Here is a 24,957-nt window from a genome sequence, read left to right on the forward strand (position 1 = left end):
GCCTTCCTAAGGAGGTGAGGGACAAGTCAGCTGCACACGCTTAGGGACAGCTAAGGAGGAGAGGACTTGTCCCTAAGAGCTCTCTCCTGAGATGGGCAGCAAAGCAAAGCAGCTGGAGGCTCTGCCCACGTCTTGTGCCTTTGATCAGAGGAGAAGGTGCCCACCAGGCAGCAGGCAGCCGACCAGAGGGGGTTGGGTACATTAACCCTCCCATCAGTGATGTGGGGGTTCCCAGGCACAGCCCCCATGATGACATAGGTGGTTGTACAGCCCTTGCTGGTTTTGGCCATCGTTTTAAACTTGTAGATGTTCTGGGGGCCAAAGATGAGACTGCTATCCTGGGGCACGGTGTTGGTGAGGGTGAAAGTAGCCAACTTGTTGTTAAAACTGTTTTGATGGCCACTGGGGCTCAAATGGCCACCGTCCAAACCAATCAGGTTGTCGTAGTCTTGGAGGACAGGCTGGCTCTCTTTGATTTGCTCTGAGCTGAACTTGCATTGTTCTAGAGGATCGTCTCTGTTTCCATCTCCTTGAAATTATTATTCCCTATCAGCTTCACAGGGAAAGAGGAAGAGGTGTTAGAATGGGGAATGGGAGTAATGCAGCAGATTACCCCAGAGCAGAAGCCTCTGATGGTCAAGATCCCATTTTTTGTGACCTCAGTGTATGAAAATGAATGAATCTGAGAGAAATCATAGACATGCCCCTCCTGCATGAACACAAAAGCTTTAAAGAGAAAGAAGCTCAGAATCTGACTGCTCTCATTTTGACTTGTGACCTTTGGGATCCAGCCTGCAGCCTGTGCTGGGAGAATGGGTGGGTGCATGAGACAAGGAGCACTTTCCACTCCTAGGTTTGAAAGGTGATGTTGGTGAGACACCTTCCCTGGCACATCTGCTTCCCTTTCCTCCTGTCTCCACAGCCCAAATCTGCCCAGGGCTCTCCCTGCAGACCCTCAGGCCATTCTGTGATTCTGTGATGCTTTGTGTTGTTGCTACAAGTGTTCCCCACTCCTGGAACACCAGAGGTTGCCTCCTCTAACCGCATACACAGGGAAAGGTGTTGGGAAATCAGTTCTGGAGCTGGGGTATTCCTTGGGAGGGCTACAGTTCATTCAAGGATGAAGATTTTTGCTCAGTAAGTAAAAGAAAAATAAAGTGAATAAAAAGAAAAAATGTGAATGGAATCTGCAACTGTGGTGCTAAGAATGTGTCTCAGAGCTGATCTGGGCCAGGGAGCATCTTCTGCAGCATCACTGGAAAGAAGTTACAAATGATCAGCCTCTGAGAGGAGCCTGTAATCCCAAAAGAGTCCTGGGCACGCTAACTACTCCAAAAAGGCCTCTGGAGAAAGTGACTGCAATCAAAGCTTTTTCTGGTGTCCTGTGTCCAGGCTCTAGGAGGACAAGGCCCATGCTGGATGGGGCTTGCAGCATGCTGGTCAAGTGGCAGCTGGCCTGGCCCATGCAGGGGAGTTGGAGACTGAGATGATCTTTAGGGTTCCTTCCAACACAAACCCCTCTATGATTCTATGATTCTACAAAAAGACAGAAGTTTTACCCCTTGCTAAACGTGGAAGCTGCCACATGTGGTGGTGCAGGACCAGATTATTTGCTCGAGTTGCTACATGTAATAAGCTTCGATGATTATTTTTTTCATAAGTTCAAGATCTTTTTGTTCATCTTTAGGGAAACATATTCAGCCTTCCTCTGGAACAGGGCATATGGCTTCCTTCTCTGGCTCACTCCACTAGGACTTCAGAAACCCCACCCTACATGGTACCAAGTATCTGGCACTGTGATACTCTGGCAATGCCTGAATCAGGAAGTGCAGGTGCCACATAGAGCGAGCACACTGCAGAGTCTGGATTTCTTTTAGGGTTACTGTTGACATTTGGACCAAGGCACCACACACAGCCATCCAGCAGGTGCCAGATTCAATCACTCAGAACATCAAAACCCCAAAGCTTTTCATTGTGATCTTTAACTTCAAAGACAGCTGACACCAGCTTCCCACCCAGGAGCCATGAATCAGCCTTATCAGCTTGACAGGTGACAGTTGCTCCATTTATTGCAATGGTTTTAACTCTTTTCCATCTGGGTCATAAACCGAACTTCACGGCATCTCACCGCTGCTGTGATATTGAATTTGTGCTCCCTTATCTATTAGAAATTTTATTAATTGTTGACAATGACTAGTAGATTTGGGGGAAGTTGAAGGAGATAAAGAATCATCTTGACCTGGTTCTCCGTCACCAGAATCACCCCATACATTTTCATCCCATGTATCTCTGCTGTATCTTTCCTGGGACTCTGACATCTCAGTCATCATATACGGCACCATTTTAGTAGAAATTTGCTGTCCTCGAAAATCATCTCTGGTTTTACTTTCAATTACTGGTCTTAATGTTACTTGCTCATCACCAGATGACAATGCAAATGTTATACTCTCAATTTTTCCAAAACTGGGGAGCACTCAAGCACTGATATTTCCTGGGGAGTCTTGGCTTGCAGCTGCTTGAATGCCATCCAGCTGTTAACAGCCAATGGATAACCTCCTAGCCCTCCCTGTCCAGAATTTATCATGGATAAAGCAATGATATCCTTGGGGGGTATGGGCCCCCTCAACCATGGCATCCTATACATGATGCCAAAAATGTGTCATCCCACCTGTAGCAGGATGCTCTGCCTGGAATGGGGTAAAACAACTTGAGCAATGGCCTATTTGCCAAGCTCCCAGTGGTGAATGGAGAAGGGCCCATCATGCTGCTTTTGCTGTTGAATAATGCTGGAACCAGCCAGACTCATCAATCCCAAAGTTAAACATCCTGAGGGTGAGATAAGGATACAGTAGACCTGGAAAAGTAGCCAATAAAGGAACAAACAAGTTATACTACTAATAGCTTATCTAAAGCTGCTGAGCTGACACAGATGGTCTGGAGACATCTGACTGACAATCCATCACTTTATACTGAAAAAGCCCAGTCCCACTTTTTAGTGGCAGGGTCTTCTAACAAACACCTTCCTGGAGTGTGTGTGTGAAGATTCCTCCTTGGAGTGGAGATGACTCTCCAGGTCACTTCTTGAGGCTGAGCCAAAGAGATTTGACCATGGTCATTGGTATGGGTGAGTAACATCAATCTCTACTTAATTGTTTTTGCAAGTTTTAATATAACTGCTTTAATGTATTCACTTCAATACTGCTTCATAGTGCACAGTATTACACTGGTAGTTACAGCTTCCATACTGTGAACTAAATAATTCTGATTAAGATATTTTTGCCTAATCATTATCATCATAAGTCATATATATTTATGTAAATATATCTGCTTTGCAATCCTCAAACCTGTGGGACAAGTTGTATAAAGTTTCAATTACATCTACATAATCCTTTAGACCTAAACCATTGACAAAGTCCAGGGCTAAGATCAGATTCAGCTGAACCCAGACACCTCTCTGAGAAGGATTTTACCAGGCAAGAGGGTCCTTTCTGCACCTCATGACTCAGTGGGAAGGTTTCTCTATTAACCTTTGCCTGAAGCTCCCATTCTGCCCACAAAACCACCTTTAAGGGAAAGGGACCCCCCAGGATCCCTAAATGTTCATGGTCGAAAGGAACGACAAAAGTCAGAAGATCCATAAAATTTCACAAAGTTTTATTAGTAAATTAGACACTTGGTAGGGAAATTGGTATGTTAGTCCCTGAACTACTCTCTAAGTACATGGCAGCGGGTACCCTTTCATGGATAAATTTCCCTGCCCTCAAGACAGGTTTCTCACTTCATATCATATGAAGTCTGTTCTGTCAGACCTTTCTGGAAATGAGTCAGAGACCTTTGGAAGTCTTGGGTTGTCTTGTTCCCCCCCTACAGTCCATTACCCCCTCTACTCTGCTCTGTTGGGACCCCACTTGCAGTGCTGCCTCCAGCTCTGGGACCCACAACAGAAGAAGGACACAAAGCTGTTGGAGTGGAGTCCAGAGGAGGCCACAAAGATGCTCTGAAAGCTGGAGCACATCTGCTCTGGAGAGAGGGTGAGAGAGCTGAGGGTGAGAGAACCTGGAGAAAAGAAGGCTCTTGGGAGAACTTGGATCCCCTTCCAGTGTCTAAAGGGTTTTAAAAGAGAAGGGGACTTTGGACAAGGAATGACAGGACAACAGGGAACGGCTTTAAACTGAAAGCAGGTGGGGTTAGATTAGATTCTAAGAAGAAATTCTTCCCTGTGAGGGTGGTGAGGCCCTGGCACAGGGTGCCCAGAGAAGCTGTGGCTGCCCCTGGATCCCTGGAAGTGTCCAAGGCCAGGCTGGACAGGGCTTGGAGCAACCTGGGATAGTGGAAGGTGTCCCTGCCCACGGCATGGGAGTTGAGACTACATGGATGGTCTTTGAAATTCCTTCCAACCCAAACCATTCTATGATTCTATGACATGTGGGAAAAGCTCCTGAGCCTTTTCCACCCAGGATGGGAAGCTTACTCCCGGGGACAGTCACTATCAAACAGGGAAACCTGTCCCCTCCCATAGAGTTCGGTCAACATGTCCTCCAGCTCCCCCAGTGTGAGGAGCTCGACCTGGTTCTTGTCGTTTTCAGCAATGACTGCCCAAGCCTTTATGTAGTTGTTGTCCACCACGCAGCAGGCAGCTGACCAGAGGTGGCTGGGTTTATTAACCCTCCCCCTGGCGATGTAGTTGTTCCCAGGCACAGCACCCACAATGGCGTAGGTGGTTGTACAGCCCTGGGTCCTCCTGATCATTGTTTGCTGCTCGTAGTTGTTCCAGGCGCCGCCGTTGAGTTCCGCATCCTGGGGCACTATGTTGGTGAGGGTGAAGGTAGCCATCCTGCTGCTGTAGTCATCATGGTGGCCATTGGGGTTCAAATGGCCCCGGTTCAAACCTGTCAGGTTCTTGTAGTCATGAAGGATAGCCTGGCTCTGGCTGATTTTCTCTAAGCTGACATTGTATTGATTTAAGAGTGTCCACTCTTTTTCCATAGTTTTGGGATAAGTTGGGCCAATCAGCTTGACAGGAAAAGAAGAGGAAAAGGGGTTAGTATTGGAGATGGGAATAATGGAACAGATTTCCCTGGAGCAGAGGTCTCTGAGTGTCAACATCCTGGCTTTTGTCTGGTCCTGATGTGGTACAATACCAGACTAGTTGCTCAAGTTCCTATGAGAAACAAATGCAAATATTTTTTTATTTCAGAAATTTATTTCACATTTACTGCATTATATTTAGCCTTCCTTTGAAACAGTGCATATGGGTTTCTTCTGTGGTTCATTTTCACCTAAATCAACCCTGCCACTCTGTCCTTAGCAATGACAGGAATTTCCTCTTTTTGTGTCCGTTACTTCCTTGGCCTGTTTTCCTAAAGGTCTGAAGTTTGTCTGAAAGATGTTTGGGAGAGCTCTGTAGTTTGTGAAGTTCTGTCTGTCTGCTGGATCCTTCTGGACCAAGTGCCTCCACACAAGCTTGAGCCAAAGGGGCTTAGGGACAACTTCCTGTGGATGGAGATCACGCCCTTCTGACTGGACTGACACTGATGCTCCTCACTTTTCACTGCCTGAAACATCACTCCAGAGATCCCCCCAGTGTTAACCTGACCCTCTCATCTCCAGTGTTGGGGTCTCCTCTCCCCACTGTGTAGCCCTGGGAGAGGGGCCCTGAGGGCACAGACACGGGGTTTCCCTGCCCCTGCTCAGCCTCGTTCCCATGGGTTGGTTTGTGTTCCCTGTGCGGGCAGAAGGACCCTTGGTCCCGTGACTGGAACAGTTCCTCGGCAGAGCCCCGGCCATGCGGCTGGAGAAATAAACATCTCTGAAACATCTACCAAGAATCTGTCTGTCCGTATATATTTCCTTTCCACGGGACTCCTGGTTTGGTATATGTATGTTGCAGGATCCCCACTGCAACACTCCAGTGCCTGTGCCTGCTGAGGCTTTGTCCCTGGGCCATCTCACCCCATTCTGAGTTTCTCCTCCCTCTTCTCACACCACTCACAAAGCCCGTTTGACTCTGCACTGGGAGCAGATCAGCTCTGCCAGGGATGCCAAACAGACCAGGGCAAAGTGGGGATCAGAGCCCAGCAGGACTCTTGGTCCCTCAAGTTTAGGCTCTCTTGGATGCCTTTTCCCCATCACTTGGTCACCCACCACAGCAGGGCACTGGGAGGGGAATCATTTGACTTTGTAATGCAATGCAATTTGATGTTTTTGTCAGGTCAATGCTAAAAACTGGGCATCTTTGGGATATGATTCATCTCATCCTCCTGCTGATGTCTCAGATGCATCAGAGGAACCATGTGGTGCAGGTATTTGAAGTTAAATGAGGAGAATCCCATCCAGTGTGTCCATTTGCATGTGTGTGGGTGTGGGAGGAAATGGAAATGGTTATTTGAATACTGCTTTTAATGACTGGAGGGTGATGTGCTGTAAGAGACACTCACCTGGGGCTCAACCAGCCATGTTTTAGGTCTCTTGCCAGGTCCAGGCTGGTAGATGTAGGCAGAGTACACAGGAATACGCATCTTCCTGTCGTACAGAGTGGCAAAGTAATACTGGCTCTTGAAGCGCTGGCAGATCCAGGCTGGGTTCTGTGGCTCCAGGCCTTCATTTGGGGGGGTCTCCCGGAAAAAAAACTGAGGACATGAAGTTTCAAAGGAGTTCACCACCTCGCTGTGTCCCAGCCAGAGGCAGCTTGCCAACACCTGCAGCAGCAGCAGCCACAGCATTGCGGGAGGATTTCAAGTGAAGGGCTCTTGCTCCCCTGGAAGGCAAATGCAGAGCAGAGGACTATGAGAGACCAAGGAGGGGGTAAGTTTGTCCTCCTGGATTTGGAAAAATCATCAGCGCTATAGGGTTGTGTAGGGAGATGACTGGGGAGAAAAGGATAATGGTACAGAAGTTACAGGGGAAAATATGGTTGCTTCTCCCTGGATGAAGCACAGTCAACACATGTGGCCTCCCACACACAAGGAGGTCCAAATCTAAGAGGAGGGCTAAACAGCGGGTGGAGTGGCGTGGAGTGGAGTGGAGTGAAGACACCACGGCCAGGCTCTGTCAAAACCCTTGCAGAGGAGACACCTCGGTGGTATTTTCTAGCTGACAATCTGCCTGGCAGCTGAAGACCATGGGAGATAAATGAAGATGTCCTGCTGCTGAATCAACAACCATGGCAAAATTCCTCTCCTTGAACTGACGCACATCCCCATCCCAAGGTTATTGCAGGTACGTCACTGAGATATCCACCCCCAAGGCATGAGAACCCCTCACTGAGAAAGATGTATGACTACATGCAAATGCCACCTAAATGTAAAGAAATAGCATAAAAGTGAGTTTAAAATGGACAGAAGTGGTGGTAGACTCCATTGTAACTTCTGGGATCAGTCAATGGGCTGAACCTGCCTTCTCTCACTTAGGGACGCCTATTGGGTACGAATCCTACTTTATGCATCCTGAATGATTACCTCAAGCCAGCTTTTGTTGGGGATTAAAGCTTATTAGTGTGTTGTTCTGAATTATCTGAATATTGCTTTGAATATCTTTCTTGCAGTCAGATACTTTCACTGTCAAGCCTCAAACCTTAACCAGTCACAGTTTTATTAATAAAGAGTTTTATTGTTACAGTTAAACAGTTAAAGTGAGTCCTTCAAGGATGCTGGCAGTCTCTGGCAGTGGATAAAGGTGTAGAGACCCAGGAGGGGTTTCTCTGGTTGGTGTGTGACCCTGAACAAGCCAGTCAAACCCTCCAACCCAGAGAGCTACTCAGTGAAGCGTCCCCACAACAGGACACCAACAGACTGATAAGGCAGAAGGATTTTGGCTTTCATGTGGCACTAACAGACTAAACACACACTAAGGGTTTGAGCAAATCTCCCTTTTTCACATGAGAGGGTGAAATCTAAAATAGGTTTTAAGTGCCTAGAGGAGGCAGCATTGGGGAACTCAGTCTGTCTGAGGTGGGTTCCAAACACACCCCATGCCTAAACAGTTCTCACAGCACAGTTATCATGGAACTGAGGTATGACACTGGGACAAGGTCACCTTTTGCAACCTACTTGAGTTGGTCAAGAGCTCAGCTTTTGCACTGGCACTGGAGAAAAAATCCTGCAACAAACCAGGGCCTGGAAGCCCCTACTTCCAAACATGATCTCACAGAATCACAGAGGATGCTGAGTGGGAAGGGACCCATCACGACCATCGAGTCCAACTTTGGGCCCTGCCCAGGACAGCCCCAGAAATCCCACCATATGCCTGAGAGTATTGTACAAACACATCTTGTACTCAGGCAGGTGTGATGATGTGACCACTTCCCTGGAAAGCCTGTTCAGGGCTCAGCCACCCTCTGGGTGAAAAACCTCTTCCTGATATTCAGCTTAAATCTCCCCTGACAGCTTCAGGCCATTCTCACTCCCTTATGCTCTGAGGACCTTGCACAGCAGAGATCTGCAGCTGGGCAGGGACTCTGCTCAGCCACCTTCAGTGCTGAGTTGGGCTTTAGTCTCATGGGGCATTGGGCAGGGAAATAACAGTGATGCTGCACTTCCTACATGTCTCTGGCCCCATCCAGGTTCACACAGACACACAGCTCTTCCAGTCACGTCCAATACTGAACCCAAAGTAATCCAGCTTCGGGTCCTGCCTCTCAGCTGACACTGGGATATTAAGCTACGTATACCCTTGGCTCTGACCCAAGACATCTGGTCCTTTTTCTCTTTAGCAACCCCAGATCAGGAACATGGTGACCAGTAAGCTGGAAATTAAGAACAGGAACAAGTATTGACTTTTTGCAGTACTGTGCAGAGCATGCCCATAGCTGCCCCAAATCAAGCAGAGAAGTTCCTGAAAAGTCCTTTTGCATGACCCCCTCCACGAGCTGAAAAAATGTATTTAACTAACGTAATATATAACTTAATATCAGATCTAGAGAAACCAACCTACCGTGGGAAAGAGCAGCACCAGACTCTGCTCACAGCCCCAAAGTGGCAGAGGACTCTCAAATACCTCTCTGCAGTCTGAGACTGGCTGTTTTTATATGATCTCCAGGAAGGAAGAGTTGTTAGATTTCCCAAACAAAGTTGAAAATTAATTTGTTCGGGAGTTCAGCCACCTGTGTTTGCCCAGAGGCTTTTTGCAAGGTCATGGGTGGAGTTTTGGTGCTCAATAAACTCACTCCTCCTTCTTATTCAACAGTTTGATGTTAATTTTCCAGGTGGCTTGGCTTGAAATTCTTTCCCAAATCATTCCTTCTGTCCTTGCCCTCCTTTACAGAAAGTGTTAAAGAGATGCAAAATTCAGTGCATGCATAAACACTGATTGCTCCTTGGAGGGCAGATGTTGGAACTCAGCAACTCCAGCCTAGGCTTTGTCTATATATATTTACTCCAAAGCTCAGGAAAGACTTTGAATATTGGAGTAAATGGTGAGAAAGGAGCAAGAGCTTACCTTGAAACAGAGTCTCAGAACAGGCAACCTTTCTTCTTCTGCCTGGAGAAGCGCTTGGCTGATCCCTCAGGAGTCCCAGTGCAATATATATACCTGGTCATAAATCTGCCTGTTGTGATAAACAGGGAATTTCACTGAAAGAAAGATTTTCTGTTATTCAAGGAGATTTGTTCATGCCTGCCCTGAAGTGGGGTGATGGTTGCTATTTGCAATTTCCTCAGGATTTCTCCCAGGTTCTTGCAGCATCACATGTCAGGAGAAAATAACCGGGTCTGGTGACTTCTCTGTTCATTTCCTCATTCCCCATGAATGGGGACCTATGTGTGTTTCCGTTCCTGGCAGAACATCTCTTGTGGCATTAGACTGACTGCTCTGTCTCTGAGTACACCCAGATGTTCACAGTCTGCTCTTCTGCAGCCTCTCAGAATACAATTAGCATGGTCAGGCTGCATATTTTCGCTTGCCTTATTGCAAAGGCTTGTAAGAGCCCTTATTCATGCCACAGCCTGGTGCTGAGAAGGCTCTGGGAGACCTCAGAGCCTCTTCCAGTACCTGAAAGTGGTTCAGCTGGAGAGGAGCTTTTGACAAGGGTTTGGAGTAACAGGACAACAGGGAGCAGCTTCAAACTGCCAGAAGGCAGGGTTAGATTAGATGTTAGGATTTTAGTTTCGAGAAGAGCAGGCTCAGGGCACTCTACAACTACCTGAAAGGAGATTGTAACAAGGTTGAGGTTGGTCTCTTTTACCATGACAGTAGTGAGAGGACTAGAGGAAAAGACCTTAGGATGAGACAGGTGAGATTCGGATTAGATATTAGAAAAAAAGCTTTCAACTGCCACGTGGTCAGGCAACGGAACAGATTGCCCAGGGAGGTGCTGGAGTCACCACCCCTGGAGGTGTTTCAGAGGTATCTGGATTTGGCACTGGGTGATATGGATTAGTGGTTTAAGGGTTACAGTGATAGTGCTGGGAGGATGGTGGGACTGGATGACCTTGGAGGTCGATTCCAACCTCTCGGATTCTATCATTCAGTGATTCTGTGAAACTGATTCCTTTCTGGTTTTGGCTTCCCAAGTGTTTCACAAGCTTGCTGTTGAGGGCAGGGCATTTCTGGGTACTGTCAGGGGTAAAGGTCCTCAGGACCTCAGGGAGCTGATGGAGCTGGGATTCACAGGGGTGGTCAATCACCCATGGTTCCAGAGCCTGGGATGAGCAGTGGTGAGGATGAGTGTGGTCTCAAGGCCCAGCAGGTGTGTAGAGGTGGGTGAGCGAGTTCAGAGGGAGCCCCTGAGGTACAGCAGAGGTGTCTGCAGAGGTGCCTCAGCCTGAAATTGCACTGATGTTCTGGGGACTGTGACGTTAGTGGTAGTAGAAATTTCAGCAAGAGGAAATTTGTGGCTTATACATGAGGTGACCCTGCAAACCAGCACTGCAGCAAATAATTTTTATTGTGAACTACTCAGGAAGTAAATGACCTGTCCTATGTTGATCTTTCGATTATGACATTGATTAAATTGAATACATTGAATATATTGAATACATTTCCCCAAAGCAGTTTTCCATAAATCTGCAGATAAGCTTCAGAAGCAGAGCAGAGAATGAAGGTATCCAAGGAGTGCGTCACAGGAATTCAGCTTTGGCTGCTCAAAGCATCCTGTATATCTGATGGCAAAGCCTGCCTGTCTGATACCTCAGCTGCTGCTCTCAAGGTGCAGTTTCAAAAGCACGCAAACAAAACCATGTCCCACAATCACATAATCACTGAGTAGTTGGGTTTTGGAGGGACCTCTCAAGATCTTCTATTCCAGACCCCTGGTCAAGCAGGATCAGCTCGAGCAGGTTGCCCAGAATCTTGTCCTTGCATATGGAATGCTGCCTCCAGCTTTTGGGCTCACAACATGAGAAGGACACAAACCTATTGCAGTGGAATCCAGAGGAGGCCACAAAGATGTTCCAAGGTCTGGAACACCTCTGCCATGGAGACAGGCTGAGACAGTTGAGGGTGTTCAGCCTTGACAAGAAAGGGCTCTGGGGGAAGTTGGATCCCCTTCCACTACCTTGAAGTTCACCAATAGATGTGGAGAGGGACTTTGGACAAAGGCATGGAGTGACAGAACAAGAGGGAATAGTTTCACACTGACAGAGAGCAGGGTTAGATGAGGTGTTAGGGAGAAATTCTGTACTAAGGGGGTGGTGAGGCCCTGTCATGGGGTGATCAAAGAAGCTGTGGCTGCCCCATGCCAGGAAGTGTTTGAGGCCAGGTTGGATGAGGCTTGGAGCAACCTGGTGTAGTGGAAGGTGTCACTGCACCAGGGAAGGGGGTGGAACAAGATGATCTTTAAGGTCCCATCAAACCAACCCATTCTGTGATTCTGTGATTCTGTGATTCTGTGATTCTATGACATGTGGAAAAAGATGCCGAGCCTCTTCCACCCAGAATATGAGGTTTGGTAGCGGGGGCAGGCACTGTGGAACAGAGAAACATTTTTCCTCCCACAGAGCTGGGACAAGTTGGCCTCCAGCTGCGCCAGTGTGAGGTTCTGGACCTGGTTCTTGTTGTTCTCAGCAATGACCGCCCAAGTCTTCATGTTGGTGTTGGTCCGACAGCAGGCAGCTGACCAGATGTGGCTGGGTCTGTTAACCCTATTATTGGCAATGGAGGTGTTCCCAGGCACAGCACCCATGATGACATAGGTGGTTTTACAGCCCTGGGTTCTCTGGGCCATCGTTTGGTTCTCGTAGTCCTTCCAGGCACCTCTGTTGAGAGAGCTGTTCTGGGGCACTATGTTGGTGAGGGTGAAGGTAGCCAACTTGCTGTTGTTGCCACTTTGATGGCCACTGGGGCTCAAATGGCCACGGTCCAAACCCTGCAGCTTCTTGTAGTCTTGGGTGATAGCCTGACTCTGGCCAATTTGCTGTGGACTGATCTTGTATTGCTTTCTGAGGAACTTCTCTGTTTTCATGTCCCTGGGATAAGTTGGCTTGATCAGCTTGAAAGGGAAAGAAGATGAAACAGTGTCAGCACTGAGGATGCGTGTAATGAAACAGATTACCCCAGAGCAGAAGCCTCTGACGGTCAAGATCCCATTTTTTGTGACCTCAGTGTATGAAAATGAATGAATCTGAGAGAAATCATAGATATGCCCCTCCTGCATGAACACAAAAGCTTTAAAGAGAAAGAAGCTCAGAATCTGACTGCTCTCATTTTGACTTGTGACCTTTGGGATCCAGCCTGCAGCCTGTGCTGGGAGAATGGGTGGGTGCATGAGACAAGGAGCACTTTCCACTCCTAGGTTTGAAAGGTGACGTTGGTGAGACACCTTCCCTGGCACATCTGCTTCCCTTTCCTCCTGTCTCCACAGCCCAAATCTGCCCAGGGCTCTCCCTGCAGACCCTCAGGCCATTCTGTGATTCTGTGATGCTTTGTGTTGTTGCTACAAGTGTTCCCCACTCCTGGAACACCAGAGGTTGCCTCCTCTAACCACATACACAGGGAAAGGTGTTGGGAAATCAGTTCTGGAGCTGAGGCTTCCTTGGGAGGGCTACAGTTCATTCAAGGATGAAGATTTTTGCTCAGTAAGTAAAAGAAAAATAAAGTGAATAAAAAGAAAAAATGTGAATGGAATCTGCAACTGTGGTGCTAAGAATGTGTCTCAGAGCTGATCTGGGCCAGGGAGCATCTTCTGCAGCATCACTGGAAAGAAGTTACAAATGATCAGCCTCTGAGAGGAGCCTGCAATCCCAAAAGAGTCCTGGGCACGCTAACTACTCCAAAAAGGCCTCTGGAGAAAGTGACTGGAATCAAAGCTTTTTCTGGTGTCCTGTGTCCAGGCTCTAGGAGGACAAGGCCCATGCTGGATGGGGCTTGCAGAATGCTGGTCTAGTGGCAGCTGGCCTGGCCCATGCCGGGGAGTTGGAGACTGAGATGATCTTTAGGGTTCCTTCCAACACAAACCACTCTATGATTCTATGATTCTACAAAAAGACAGAAGTTTTTATCCCTCCCTAATATGGAGGCTGCAGTGGTGCAAGATCAGATTAGTTGCTCAAGTTCATGTGAGTAACAAGTGCAAATGATTATTTTTTTCGTAACTTAAAGATCTTTTTGTTCCTCTTTAGGGAAACATATTCAGCCTTCCTCTGGAACTGGGCATAATGCTCTGGCACATTTTCACTGAAAAATCTCCAGCTAATCTGCCCCTAGAAAGGTCCTGAATTTCCTGCTTTTCTGTTCCTTAATTTGCTTGGCCTGTTTTACTGAAAGTCTGATGGACATTTGTGAGGGCTCTGTAGCTCCTGGAGTTCTGGCTGTCTGCTGGATCCTTCTGGACCAAGCCTGAGCCAAAGGGGCTCAGGGGTCACTGCCCATGGATGGAGATCACACCCTTCTGACTGGACTGACACTGATGCTCCTCACTTTCCACTGCCTGAAATGTCACTCCAGAGATCCCCCCAGTGTTAACCTGACCCTCTCATCTCCAGTGCCTGTGCCTGCTGAGGCTTTGTCCCTGGGCTATCTCACCCCATTCTGAGTTTCTCCTCCCTCTTCTCACACCACTCACAAAGCCTGTTTGATTCTGCACTGGGAGCAGATCAGCTCTGCCAGGGATGCCAAACAGATCAGGGCAAAGTGGGGATCAGAGCCCAGCAGGACTCTTGGTCCCTCTAGTTTAGGCTCTCTTGGAAGCCTTTTCCCCATCACTTGGTCACCCACCACAGCAGGGCACTGGGAGGGGAATCATTTGACTTTGTAATGCAATGCAATTTGATGTTTTTGTCAGGTCAATGCTAAAAACTGGGCACCTTTGGGATATGATTCATCTCATCCTCCTGCTGATGTCTCAGATGCATCAGAGGAACCATGTGATGCAGGTGTTTGAAGTTAAATGAGGAGAATCCCATCCAGTGTGTCCATTTGCATGTGTGTGTAGGGAAGCAGGACGAAATAGAAAAGTTGGGTTAAATGCTGCAGTTCATCTTTTAATGACTGGAGGGTGATGTACTGTAAGAGAGACACTCACCTGAGGCTCAACAAACTGTGATTTAGATCTGTTGCCTGGTCCAGGCTGGTAGATGTAAGCAGAGTACACGGGAATGCGCAATGTTTTGTCGTACAGGCTGGCAAAGTGATACGAGCTGTTGTAGCGCTGGCAGATCCAGGCTGGGTTTGCTGGCTCCAGGCCATTATCTGGAGCAGTATTCCTGTAGGAAAACTTAGGATAGCTTGCAAAGGAGTTCACCACCTCGCTGTGTCCCAGCCAGAGGCAGCTGGCCAACACCTGCAGCAGCAGCAGCAGGCGCAGCATCGTGGGAGGATTTCAAGTGAAGGGCTCTTGCTCCCCTAGAAGGCAAATGCAGAGGGACACTCAGCTTGCAGAGAGCTGGTCATGGCCTGTGCAGGTGGGACACAGCTGGCAGAGGAGCAGTCTTTTCCCACTGCTCATTCATTGACAACTAAACCGGACTCATTTTCCTCCACTTCCAGAAGTCCGGGAGTACTGTAACAACATGTTGGTTTTTATAATCATATACAAGCATAAGAAGTAATTAATCTCTCCACCTACTCCTGAGGTCTACAAGCTCATGCTTCTGCATTTCACTCTTTTTAATAAAAATTTGTGCTCTAATACTTCATAACTGGATCTTCTCTGCCTTTCAAGTCAGTGGAGGCAGTGCCTATGCATTGTCTTGAGCTGTGCACTTTCTGGATGGAAAGTTGTGAGAGACACTCAATGAGCTCTACTCCCATTGTTCCAACTCCCCTGTGGTCTGTTCCATAAGACAAACCTCCATTTCTTCAACTTGTAAAAAATTCTATTGGATCTTCCAGCCTTATTCCAGTTGGGAGCTCAGAGATTCCTACATGAAGTACTTTTGGTAAGTTTTCCATATCATGGTAGAAAAAAAACAGGACTTGTAACACCTCTCTAGGGAAATTGTACTGAAGTCCAGATTTGGCTTCTCCCTGTGGATGTTCTCCTGATTTCTCCCTCAGTTTTCTTTCTATCAGATGCTAAATGCAACAGTCCAATCTCATGCTCAAAGCAGGGCAAGCTGTGAAGTAGCTGAGCAAATGCAGGGAAATGGAAACAGCTCTTATGAAGGCAGTACTGGAAAAAGGGGATTTTGAACCAGAGGGCAGTACTGTTTCTACTTTAATGTCTGGATGTGGCACTCAGTGCCATGGTCTGGTTGACAAGGTGGTGGTTGATTAAAGGTGTGACTCGATGATCTTGGACATCTTTTCCAACCTAAATGATGCTGTGATTCTACTGACAAAAAATGAGGTGTCACCAAAGCCTTTTCCTGAGTCTTCATTCCCCATGGAAAAAGGAAGTGAATCGCCAAAGAGATGCTAAGTAGATGGAAGGCTGTAGGTCTTCAGGGCAAAGTCAATCACAGCAGCAGAAGCCAAATGCACATGACAAAACAAAATTCGAGAAAGAAATGTTGTTTGGACTTGTGGATTGAAGAGATTTCTGTTCTTCTGGACTGTTCGCCTTCAAGGGCAGCAAAGATCCCACAGCCACAGGCAGGATCTGGAGGTGTCTGGATGGTGGACATTCCACTCTCATTGACCCGTGTGACACCTCTGTTTCTGGGAGGTGCTCTGCTGCTGTGAGCAAGGACAGAGAGGGAGTGTAGACACCTCGAGGCCAGCACACTCTTTGCATCAACCAGGATGGTGATACATGCATGTCTCTCCTTACAAAGTATGTTCATAGAATCACAGAAAGAATCACGGAATGATTTGGATTGGAAGGGACCTTGGGGGTCATCCAGTTCCAACCCCCCTGTTATGACACCAAGCAAGGACACCTTCCACTAGACCAGGTTGCTCTAAGTCCCATCCAACCTGGCCTTGAACACTTCCAGGGATGGGGCATTCACATATTTGCCTCTGCCAGGTGTTCAAACAAGTGTGAGCTTCAAGTGACAGGTAAAACACTGACCCAATCAGACCAAAGATTAGAGGTTCCCAGAAAAGGCAACAGCTGCTTCTTCTATTCTTCCCCTGTCCCAGAAGTGATCCTAAAGCACCTCTGCTGTGCAACTGTCCCTCAAGGAACATTTTCCCTGTGAAAAATAGACCTTTTTCCAGAGCCATATGAAAAGTATCAATTTTATGGAGAAAAATTCAAGGAAAAGGTAAGGATATAGAAGATTGACTATGTTACCAAATCCCCCCCAAGGGCAGCAGCTATACGTTATCCATTTTAAACTCTTTTCCTCAAGCATTTCTATGCAACACTCCAAATGCTGGCTCCTGGCAATCCCTGAATTTTGGAGATAAATATGTTCAATCCATTCTTTCCTCACAAGGATCAACAGCTTTTTTAGTATCATACAGTTCAGCTGAAAAAGCTGGTGTGAGATTTGGATACCTTTGGTTATTTAAACTCCACCAGACCAAGTGCCACAGTCCCTGTGCATGCAGAGCAGGTAACACTCAGGTGACAGAGGGGTCACCTCCTTGCCACCAATGAAGCACCACCCTGCTACACACACTCACAGCTGAGAGCTGTCAGGTTCCCTGTGGTTACTGTCACTCTTTCAGTTTCTTTCAGCTTTGGAGACCAAAAATCAGTACGTTATTTTCACTTTCTGATTCTCATGTGGCAAAACCTCTGAACTGTATAAGACAGAGGGGGTGAGCAACCATCACTGGAGGCTACAAGCCAGGTTTTGAGCCAGATAAGGGAGAAGGATGATGAGAAGCAGACCTTGTGGAGGCGGGATGGTGCTTTTATCATGGCAATTGTCCTCCCTTACACAACTGGCTCAACCGTAAAACTCCCGCCCCTCGCCCTCAGAGAAGGTCACATTCACACCTGAGGGTTTTCATCCCTTCTGATGGGCTGTAATGGGCTCAACTGCACTGATGTGAGAGGCAGCTGTGATGTCTTAGAAGGGGTCATAAACCATCAAAGACCCCTTGAAGTGCCCCCAGATTCATTTCTGAGGCCTTCCACCAAAGGACTGGAAGCTCTCTCCTCTGGAGGAGGTACCCGGGTATTCTTACTGAGCCTGAGCATATTTTAACTCACTGGACTTTTTGTTTGGGGGCTTTTCCCCCCACCTCCCATGGATCAAGACTGTGATCAACACTTCAACCAACAGACATCAAAATAGCAACAATCAAGTTTTGTCCCTTGATCCATGGGTGGTGAGGTCTTTCTACTCTTACCCTTTCTTTCTCTTTCTTTTTTTCCTTTATATATTTTCTTAAGTGATATTTTAATGGAGATATATGGAGATATATATATATATATAATATGGGTATATATATTATATGGATATATAATATGGATATTATTGAAGATAATACTAACCAAAATGACTACATATCTCCTTTCCATTGCAACCAAATTGTTCTAAAATAAACCCATATACATATATACTCCTATAAACACTGGTCATTCAGTGTTGTTCCATTCTAATCCACCCCAAGGGATCTATTAACAAGAACCTGGGTTACCCTTCCCTTACACTCTGCAGCTGTTCCTCAGGTAAAATGGAAGCCCCAGGGTATTAAAGCAGCTCTGGAGCCTGAATTCTGAATTTGTGGAATTTTCTTTCCACCACACAGTGATAATGACATACTTCCTCATAAGCTATACCAACACTTATAACTGCACTTCAATTTCATGAACATTTTGGTCTGTATAGAAATTAATCCATGCTATGGTTTCGTACAGATACATTTTTAAGAGGATGAAATATCTTTACTTATTAGTACAACCTGCTTATTAAGCCTCCTTCGATTTCTCTTCTTGGAAGATGTTTGTATATGGGCCAGGATTTTACCACATATGTGACTCCCAAATGCTGTTGAGATTTGGCTGGTTGGAAGCTGCTCCCAGATATGCTGCCAAGGTGGTCTGAGGCATGGAGCACATACCTTCAGAAAACAGGGATTCAGGCTTGTTGAGTCTGGCCAGAGAGAGGCCAAAGGGCAGCCCAACAGCTGCCTACAGCTACTCAAAAGGTCAAGGACAACAAAGTCGAGCTCTTTGTGGCAGAGCCAAGCACTGTAATAAAGGGCAGCACTCACAGACTGGCTTGGGAGGTGCAGGCTGCACAGCAGGATAAAAAATGCCTCTAGGCAGGTACTGCAGCACTGGGACAGGTTGTTGGGAAATAACAAATGATGAATTGCAGAGGTGACTCAAGGCTTAGCCGGATGAAAACATTGCTGAATTAAGAGTCCTGCGGCTGATGTTGCCAAACAGGATTTCTTTGATCCTATGGTAGATACATCTCCCATCTTCTCTCCACCCCATCCTGGCCTGCCACACTCAGATATTGCCTGGAAAATTATGACAACACAGTAAGTGGCCAAATCCTCTGGTCCCGAGAGTTGTACTTTTAAGCCTCTCTATAGCCCAAAGCCATAGAAAACAAACCACATACCTCAGAGAGCCAAGAGGAAGACACACTTCCAGAATCCTGGTTCAGACTCCTCCAGGGAAAAGACAGCAACTAGATGAGACCACAGCAGCCCATCTCTCTCCCTGAGGAGAGACTGATCTTTTTCAACAGTGTCTGGACCAGTTTGGTTCCTCTGCTAGCCATCCCCATGCGTCAATAAATACAAGCTTTGCTAGTGCACATTAGTTATGCCAAGGGTAATTAGCAGTTACGTCAACATGATTTCCAGTTTGACTGCTGGCTGACTCCATATGGAAATGAGGCTGTTGATTGCAAGAGGAAATATGTCAGACCAGACTTCAGACAAGAGCCTGGTTGCTCATGAGGAAGAGCAGCCCTTGTGCTCAGGGGCTGTGCCTTTGGTCAGCTCTGCTGGGCTTGGCATCCCCTGGAGTCTGTGGATGTGGCACGGAAAGGGAGGGCCAGCTGTGTGCAGTGGGCAACGCTGACCTTCACCTCTGAAGGTGTCACTCAGAGCTCACTGCCTCCAGCCAGAAAAGATGTGATAATGCTGTGTTGTAGGAGGTGGCAGACTCAAATCCTGGCCTAATTAAGAACATGTCCTAATTACAATGAGTTCACAAGAAACTGGCCCTTGAGGACAGACTAACACAAACAAACAGCCATAGGAATTCCCTCCTGGCTCACCCCATCTAAATGACTTGTAGTCCCAGGAGCTCTGGTTTTGGCTAGGAAGGATTTGCCCTGTTTAAGGGCTGGTTCTCAGCACTCCCTGTAGGGTCAATACAAGAGGAATATCCACATTTCCAGGGCACAGCTCACATGTGGAAGATGATGGGAATTACACTACAAAAGTGCTTATTCCTCTCTGATGCCATAAGAATTCACAGACGGACAAGTTTTGATTTACACCTCCAACATTAAACGAGCTGAGTCCCACTTTATGTTGCCATGTCTAAATCCATGATGTCTGTATCACATTACTTAGCCAAAGCACAACAGAAAAATACAAAAGCCATCCTTTTCCAAAGCTCTTTCCTTCTGGACAGACCTCCAATGCAAAGAGCCTCTCCTTATTCATTCTCATGGGCTTGATGTGCTAATCCAGTAGGAATTCCAGGGGAGTTTTGTAACCTGTGTGGGAGGATGTTTCATTGAGAGCACAACAAACAAATAATCAGCATAGCAAGGAACAGGAGGGAAGGATGCAATTCATGCAATTCAGTCTGAGTGTTCTCAGACCAAGATGTTTGGTGTGATTGCAGAAGACAACAGAGGGTAAGGAACAGAGCTTCTTTTTCCTTACTTCCTGGCAGGCTTGGCTGTGTGTTCTAGGTCTTACTCAGGCCCAAAAGAGCTGATAGCACTACAAGATCACCTGGTTTGAAGATGAGCTCATGCTGAACTGGCCATGGACTAGATGTAGGTTTGGGTTCTTGAGAAGTGAAGTCAAAAGTTCTTTGTGCAGGTGACTTGCTCTGAGTCAGACCTCCTGCTGGACCAAGAGCCAGCTCATGGATGCAATAAAGCAAGTCAAAAGTCACCTTAGGCCTCCTCTGGGCTCTCCTTGTGATCCAGCCTTAACCTGCAACACCCCCCTTCCATCCCTAACAGGTGACCTCAGAGGAGACCAGTGATGCTTCCTCTGTGGCTTGGTTTTCTGCTGTAGATACCATTTCATGGGACATGGCCATTGCCAATGGGATGTGTGAGAAAATCCTGAGTCTGGATGCTATGGATGCACAATTTGATGCTCCTTTTCACTCAGAAAGATCCAGAGAACAAAATTATGGTAAAAATGTACCTCTGCCCATAACAAGCCTCTGTGGAAATTTTAGATGGGTATTTCCAGCATTAGGTCAACAAGATGTGATGAGTCACAAAATACGGTAAGCAAACTCAGCATTTCCTTTGTTTTCTGGGATTCTGCACTGATGTGGTTCTGAAAGTGTACACGGGCAGCATCTCACTTCCCAAGTAGGAGAGAGAGGAATGGGAACATGGAGGGTGGATGGGTTTGCAGGGGTAACTCGGAACAGGATGAGAAAATCTGCCATAACAATGGGCAAATGCTTCAGTGATGAGCCAAGATTTCCCTCAAACTAAATCAGACAGGAACCCTCCAGGGAAAAGCAGAAACCCACGTGTAGCCAGCTCAGACCTCACCTCAGCCGGCTCTTGGACAATGAAGGCACTTCCCTAGAACACAACCTTCACACCAGGGACTGATTGCCAGGACCCAGCCCTCAGTGAGGGATATTTTCAGGGGCAGAGAAAGCAGCTGTTGAGGTTAGGGAAGTGCTGGGCAGCAGTACCCACAGCCCAACTATGGGCCTAAGGAGAAGCTGTTTCATTCTTGTGAAGCAAAAGCAAAAGCATCTGCTGTCACAAGTGAGGAAACCAGCTCAGCAAAACTCTTACAGGAGATGAATTTGAAATCCAGGCTGGCTTACAAGGGGCAGATCCCATAACAGTGAAATTTTTAGGGCTTTTGAGGTCTTTGTACCTGTTCAACTTCTGGGGTTAGACCACATCTGGTTGACCTCATTGGAGCTCTTGGCTGCCTCGGTAGAAAAAGTCAGATTCACTAGTTCTGTTACAGGCTGTTGTGCCTGGACAAAGCAAGATCAAACAGCACCAGCTTAATTTGGGTGTGGGGAACCCCAAACCAGAAGCACATCAACATCAAGGTGGAGGTACTGAATGCAAAGAGATGCACTTGATCCAACTGTCCAGTGGGAACCCTTGGAGACACCATGAAGCTCAGGACGGAGCCAATCTTGAGCAGTCTGATCCAGCACTGATGGCAGATCTGCTGCAAGGATCTCAATGATCTTAGAGGTCTTTTCCAACCTAAATGATTCTGTAATTCTAAAAAAATACCTTTCTATGATTACAGAGCTTGATGCAGAGGTTTCACCTCTGAGAGTGGTGGGGAGAAGGAGTCAGTGTGAGTCAAGTCCAACCTCAAATGTCAAAAGGCAAATCTTTATCCAACCATGGGCATTTGGAAAAAAATGTGCAGACTTATTCAAAAAAATACCAAAATACAGGTCAGTGTGGGCAAGGCTGGAGCAATAAGAAGATTGAAAGTGCCAGGTTTAGCACTCGGTTTCTATGTCCTCGTTCTTGTTTTTCAGTCAGCTGCAGATCAAAATCACAGAAATCAGCACAAAATGCAATGGTTGATACTTTTACGGTTTTTTGGTGGTAACAACTGTTTCTTATAAATACAGAGCTGTTATCATCAGCCCCAGCAGGGTGTCCTGGGAGTCTGTACTACAGGAAACACAGTGCTGAGAACATGACCATTTCTGTGCATACACTTGTTCCTGAGTATTATAATCACAGAATAACAGAAGGGTTTGGATTGAAAGGGACCTTAGAGATCACCTCATTCCAACCCCCTGCCATGGGCAGGGACACCTTCCTCTATCCCAGGTTGCTCCAAGCCCCATCCAACCTGGCCTTGGACACTTCCAGGGATCCAGGGGCAGCCACAGCTTCTCTGGGCACCCTGTGCCAGGGCCTCACCACCCTCACAGAAAAGAATTATTCCCAATATCCCACCTAACCCTGCCCTCTGGCAGGCGGAAGCCATTCCCACTTGTCTTGTCCCTCCAGGTCCTTGTCCCCAGTCCCTCTCCAGCTCTCCTGAAGCCCCTTTAAGCCCTGGAAGGGGCTCTAAGGTCTTCTTCAGGTTCTCTTCTCCAGGCTGAACACTCCCAACTCTCTCAGCCTGGCTCCAGAGCTGAGGTGTTCCAGCCCTCCATCCATTCCCCGTGGATGCATTATTTGGAAGGCATGTTGGGGTTAGTGGCACAAACCTGCCATTAAAATCCATGCAATTATTTAATAACAAGCTTTCAAAACATCGTTTTTCTGCAGGATTAAAACAGGGAACACACCTCTTTATTGTAACCTAGGGCAACTGCTCAGACAGATTATTCCATTACAGAGCTCTTCTCTCCTAAAGATCACAGGTGCCCTGCAGCTATTTGGGCATTATTTGTCAGTGCTTTTATTGTGAAGTCTTCTGCTCATCTGAGATTCTTTCTCTGCGTGTCATATTATGTATTGAACTTTGGTTTTTACTCTTGGAAATCACTCAAATGTTCAGAAAACAGAGGAACAGACTTAAAGATATTATTTACTCTCAAATACTCCTTCATTCTCCAAATTATTTTCATTTAGCATCCATTCAGGCAGCTCATCTTTAAAAGGCTGCATGTTTTTTATCCAAATAAATTAACCTGAAGAAACAACCTGTCCCCAAAGATAAGCAAATAGTATTTACTAAGGGCAGGTAAAAACTCACAGCTTTTATTGGTTTGTCTGCCAGAGACTGACTTTGCTGTAGAAGACAAATTTCTGTGTGTTACAAACACTGCAATTAATATTTTTCAATTTCAATTTTGAAATTAGTTGTAACAAAGCTAGATAATTTTACTGATAAGCTGTGAGAAAAAATAATATGCCAGTATGGAGAATTTCTTTGTCTATTTTCTGCTCAGTGATGTTCAAGGGCAAAACACACAAAGGTATTAAAAACTCCAGACTTTTTATGGCCTGACTATGTTCTTTGAAGAAACCCTATCATGCAAGTCCCATCTTCCCAACCCCAAAGCTGCGAGGCTCGTAGGAACCTACACCAGCAATAAAACACAAGGCAATGAAGTTTTACTTTCAAAAAGCCCCAACTATTTTTAGCACATACATTTCACTCCATCCTACCCAGAGAGATGCAAAGACGTCACATGGAGAAGGAAAAGAGCCAGGCCGCCACATCATGTTCTGCACCGTGCTGAGATGGGGAAGAGGCTGGGGAAAAGGCTGTCCTGGAACTAGGGATGGGTTTTGGCCATTTTTTTTTTAAGGAGAAGCAGAACAGTGTCAACAACCCTGGCACAGGAAGGAGGTTGCCTGTGCTAGGTCACGCTCAGCGATTGTGTGCAGGAAGTGGTGTAACTCTTCCCCGTTCTCAGTGGCTGCTGAGACCGCAGCACCCTGGTTTCAGCTGGGGACTGACAGAAGCCCCATAAGGCAGCCATATGGGATCCTTCCCTTGGAGCAGAAAAGCTTCTTTATCTTTGCCCTGAGCCACTCCAACAGCGAGAGTTTCACTGGCAAAGCACGATGGTGTGCACTCAACTTGTGAACACAGGTGAAATTCTTTATGAGAAATGTCAGCCTTGGTCTTCCTTTGGCTTGTCTCTGCTGTTATGAACAACACCCCGCCGGCTGCAGGATGGGAGCCAGGATTTCCTGAGCTCTGACCTCAGCTTTCACATGGATTTGCCAAAGGACCATTGCAAACTCCTAAATCCTCTGCCTCAGCCTCCCTACCTCGATATGACTGACATGAAACACTTGGGAGCTTGTGAGTGTCCCAAACGGCACAGCAGATTATCCTGGAAGAGACATTTAGTCCATCACCAACTACCAGAAAGGTTCAATCCAGAGTACACCATTCTTGGCAGCTGCTCGTCCCTTCTACTCACAAAAAATTATTTATTGTAGACTCCACCACATGCCTGGGCAGCACATCCTTACCTGCATTACCTAACTGCATTGGCTGCCCTTCCTGCTGGATTATTGTTTTATTCCTATGGTAAATCCTAAATTGTTATTGAAATTGCTGAAACGTTGATTTAACGTTCTGTCCATCAGCACATCAAGGAGGAGGAGGTCAGCATTATTATAAAATTATTATAAAAGCCTTCTAAGATCACCGAGTCCAAACACTAACCCAGCACTGCCAAGGCCACCATTAAACCACATCCCCAAGTGCCACATTTTTATGTCTTTCAAATCCCTCCACCACTGCCCTGGACAGCCTGTTCCAACACTTGACAACCCTTTCAGTGAACAAATTTTTGCTAATATCCAATCTAAACCTCCCCAGGCACAAATTGAGGCCATTTGGTGTACTACAGTTGGTCATTCAGGACAACTTTCAATAATTGATAAGATTTTTTACATGAGTCAGGCCAAAGGGGAAATAACCCATAAATTCACTCTGTATTTTAGGTCCCGAAATCTGCTCTTTCCCTTAGTCAATAATTCTATGACTAACCATCATTTTTTTTTTTCTTTAAAGGTGTTTTGGAAGAGTTTTGAAATTCAGATT

The 24,957-nt window shown here is 46.6% G+C and overlaps 2 protein-coding genes across 4 annotated transcripts; both read right to left on the reverse strand.

Annotated features, from left to right (window-relative positions):
• Positions 1-4,275: 4,275 nt before the first annotated feature.
• Positions 4,276-23,686, reverse strand: LOC116442923 (endonuclease domain-containing 1 protein-like). Of its 3 annotated transcripts, none has more exons than XM_032106600.1 (4): positions 23,562-23,686; positions 9,436-9,569; positions 6,438-6,757; positions 4,276-5,013 (listed from the first exon to the last, which is right to left on the reverse strand). In XM_032106600.1, the coding sequence occupies exons 3-4, from the start codon at positions 6,720-6,722 to the stop codon at positions 4,468-4,470; spliced, it is 831 nt and encodes a 276-aa protein (XP_031962491.1). In that variant the 5' UTR covers positions 6,723-6,757; positions 9,436-9,569; positions 23,562-23,686; the 3' UTR covers positions 4,276-4,467. The 3 variants fall into 3 exon arrangements, with proteins under 3 accessions (XP_031962491.1, XP_031962490.1, XP_031962489.1); XM_032106599.1 differs by having other exon boundaries at positions 23,545-23,686; XM_032106598.1 differs by lacking the exon at positions 23,562-23,686 and having other exon boundaries at positions 9,436-11,695.
• LOC116442922 (endonuclease domain-containing 1 protein-like) lies at positions 11,792-15,781 on the reverse strand. The gene is made up of 2 exons (XM_032106596.1): positions 14,456-15,781; positions 11,792-12,424 (listed from the first exon to the last, which is right to left on the reverse strand). Exons 1-2 carry the CDS (start codon positions 14,738-14,740, stop codon positions 11,831-11,833), a joined length of 879 nt encoding a protein of 292 aa, XP_031962487.1. The 5' UTR covers positions 14,741-15,781; the 3' UTR covers positions 11,792-11,830.
• Positions 23,687-24,957: the final 1,271 nt, after the last annotated feature.

Source organism: Corvus moneduloides, chromosome 4, assembly GCF_009650955.1.
Source record: "Corvus moneduloides isolate bCorMon1 chromosome 4, bCorMon1.pri, whole genome shotgun sequence".
Taxonomy (NCBI): Eukaryota; Metazoa; Chordata; class Aves; order Passeriformes; family Corvidae; genus Corvus; species Corvus moneduloides.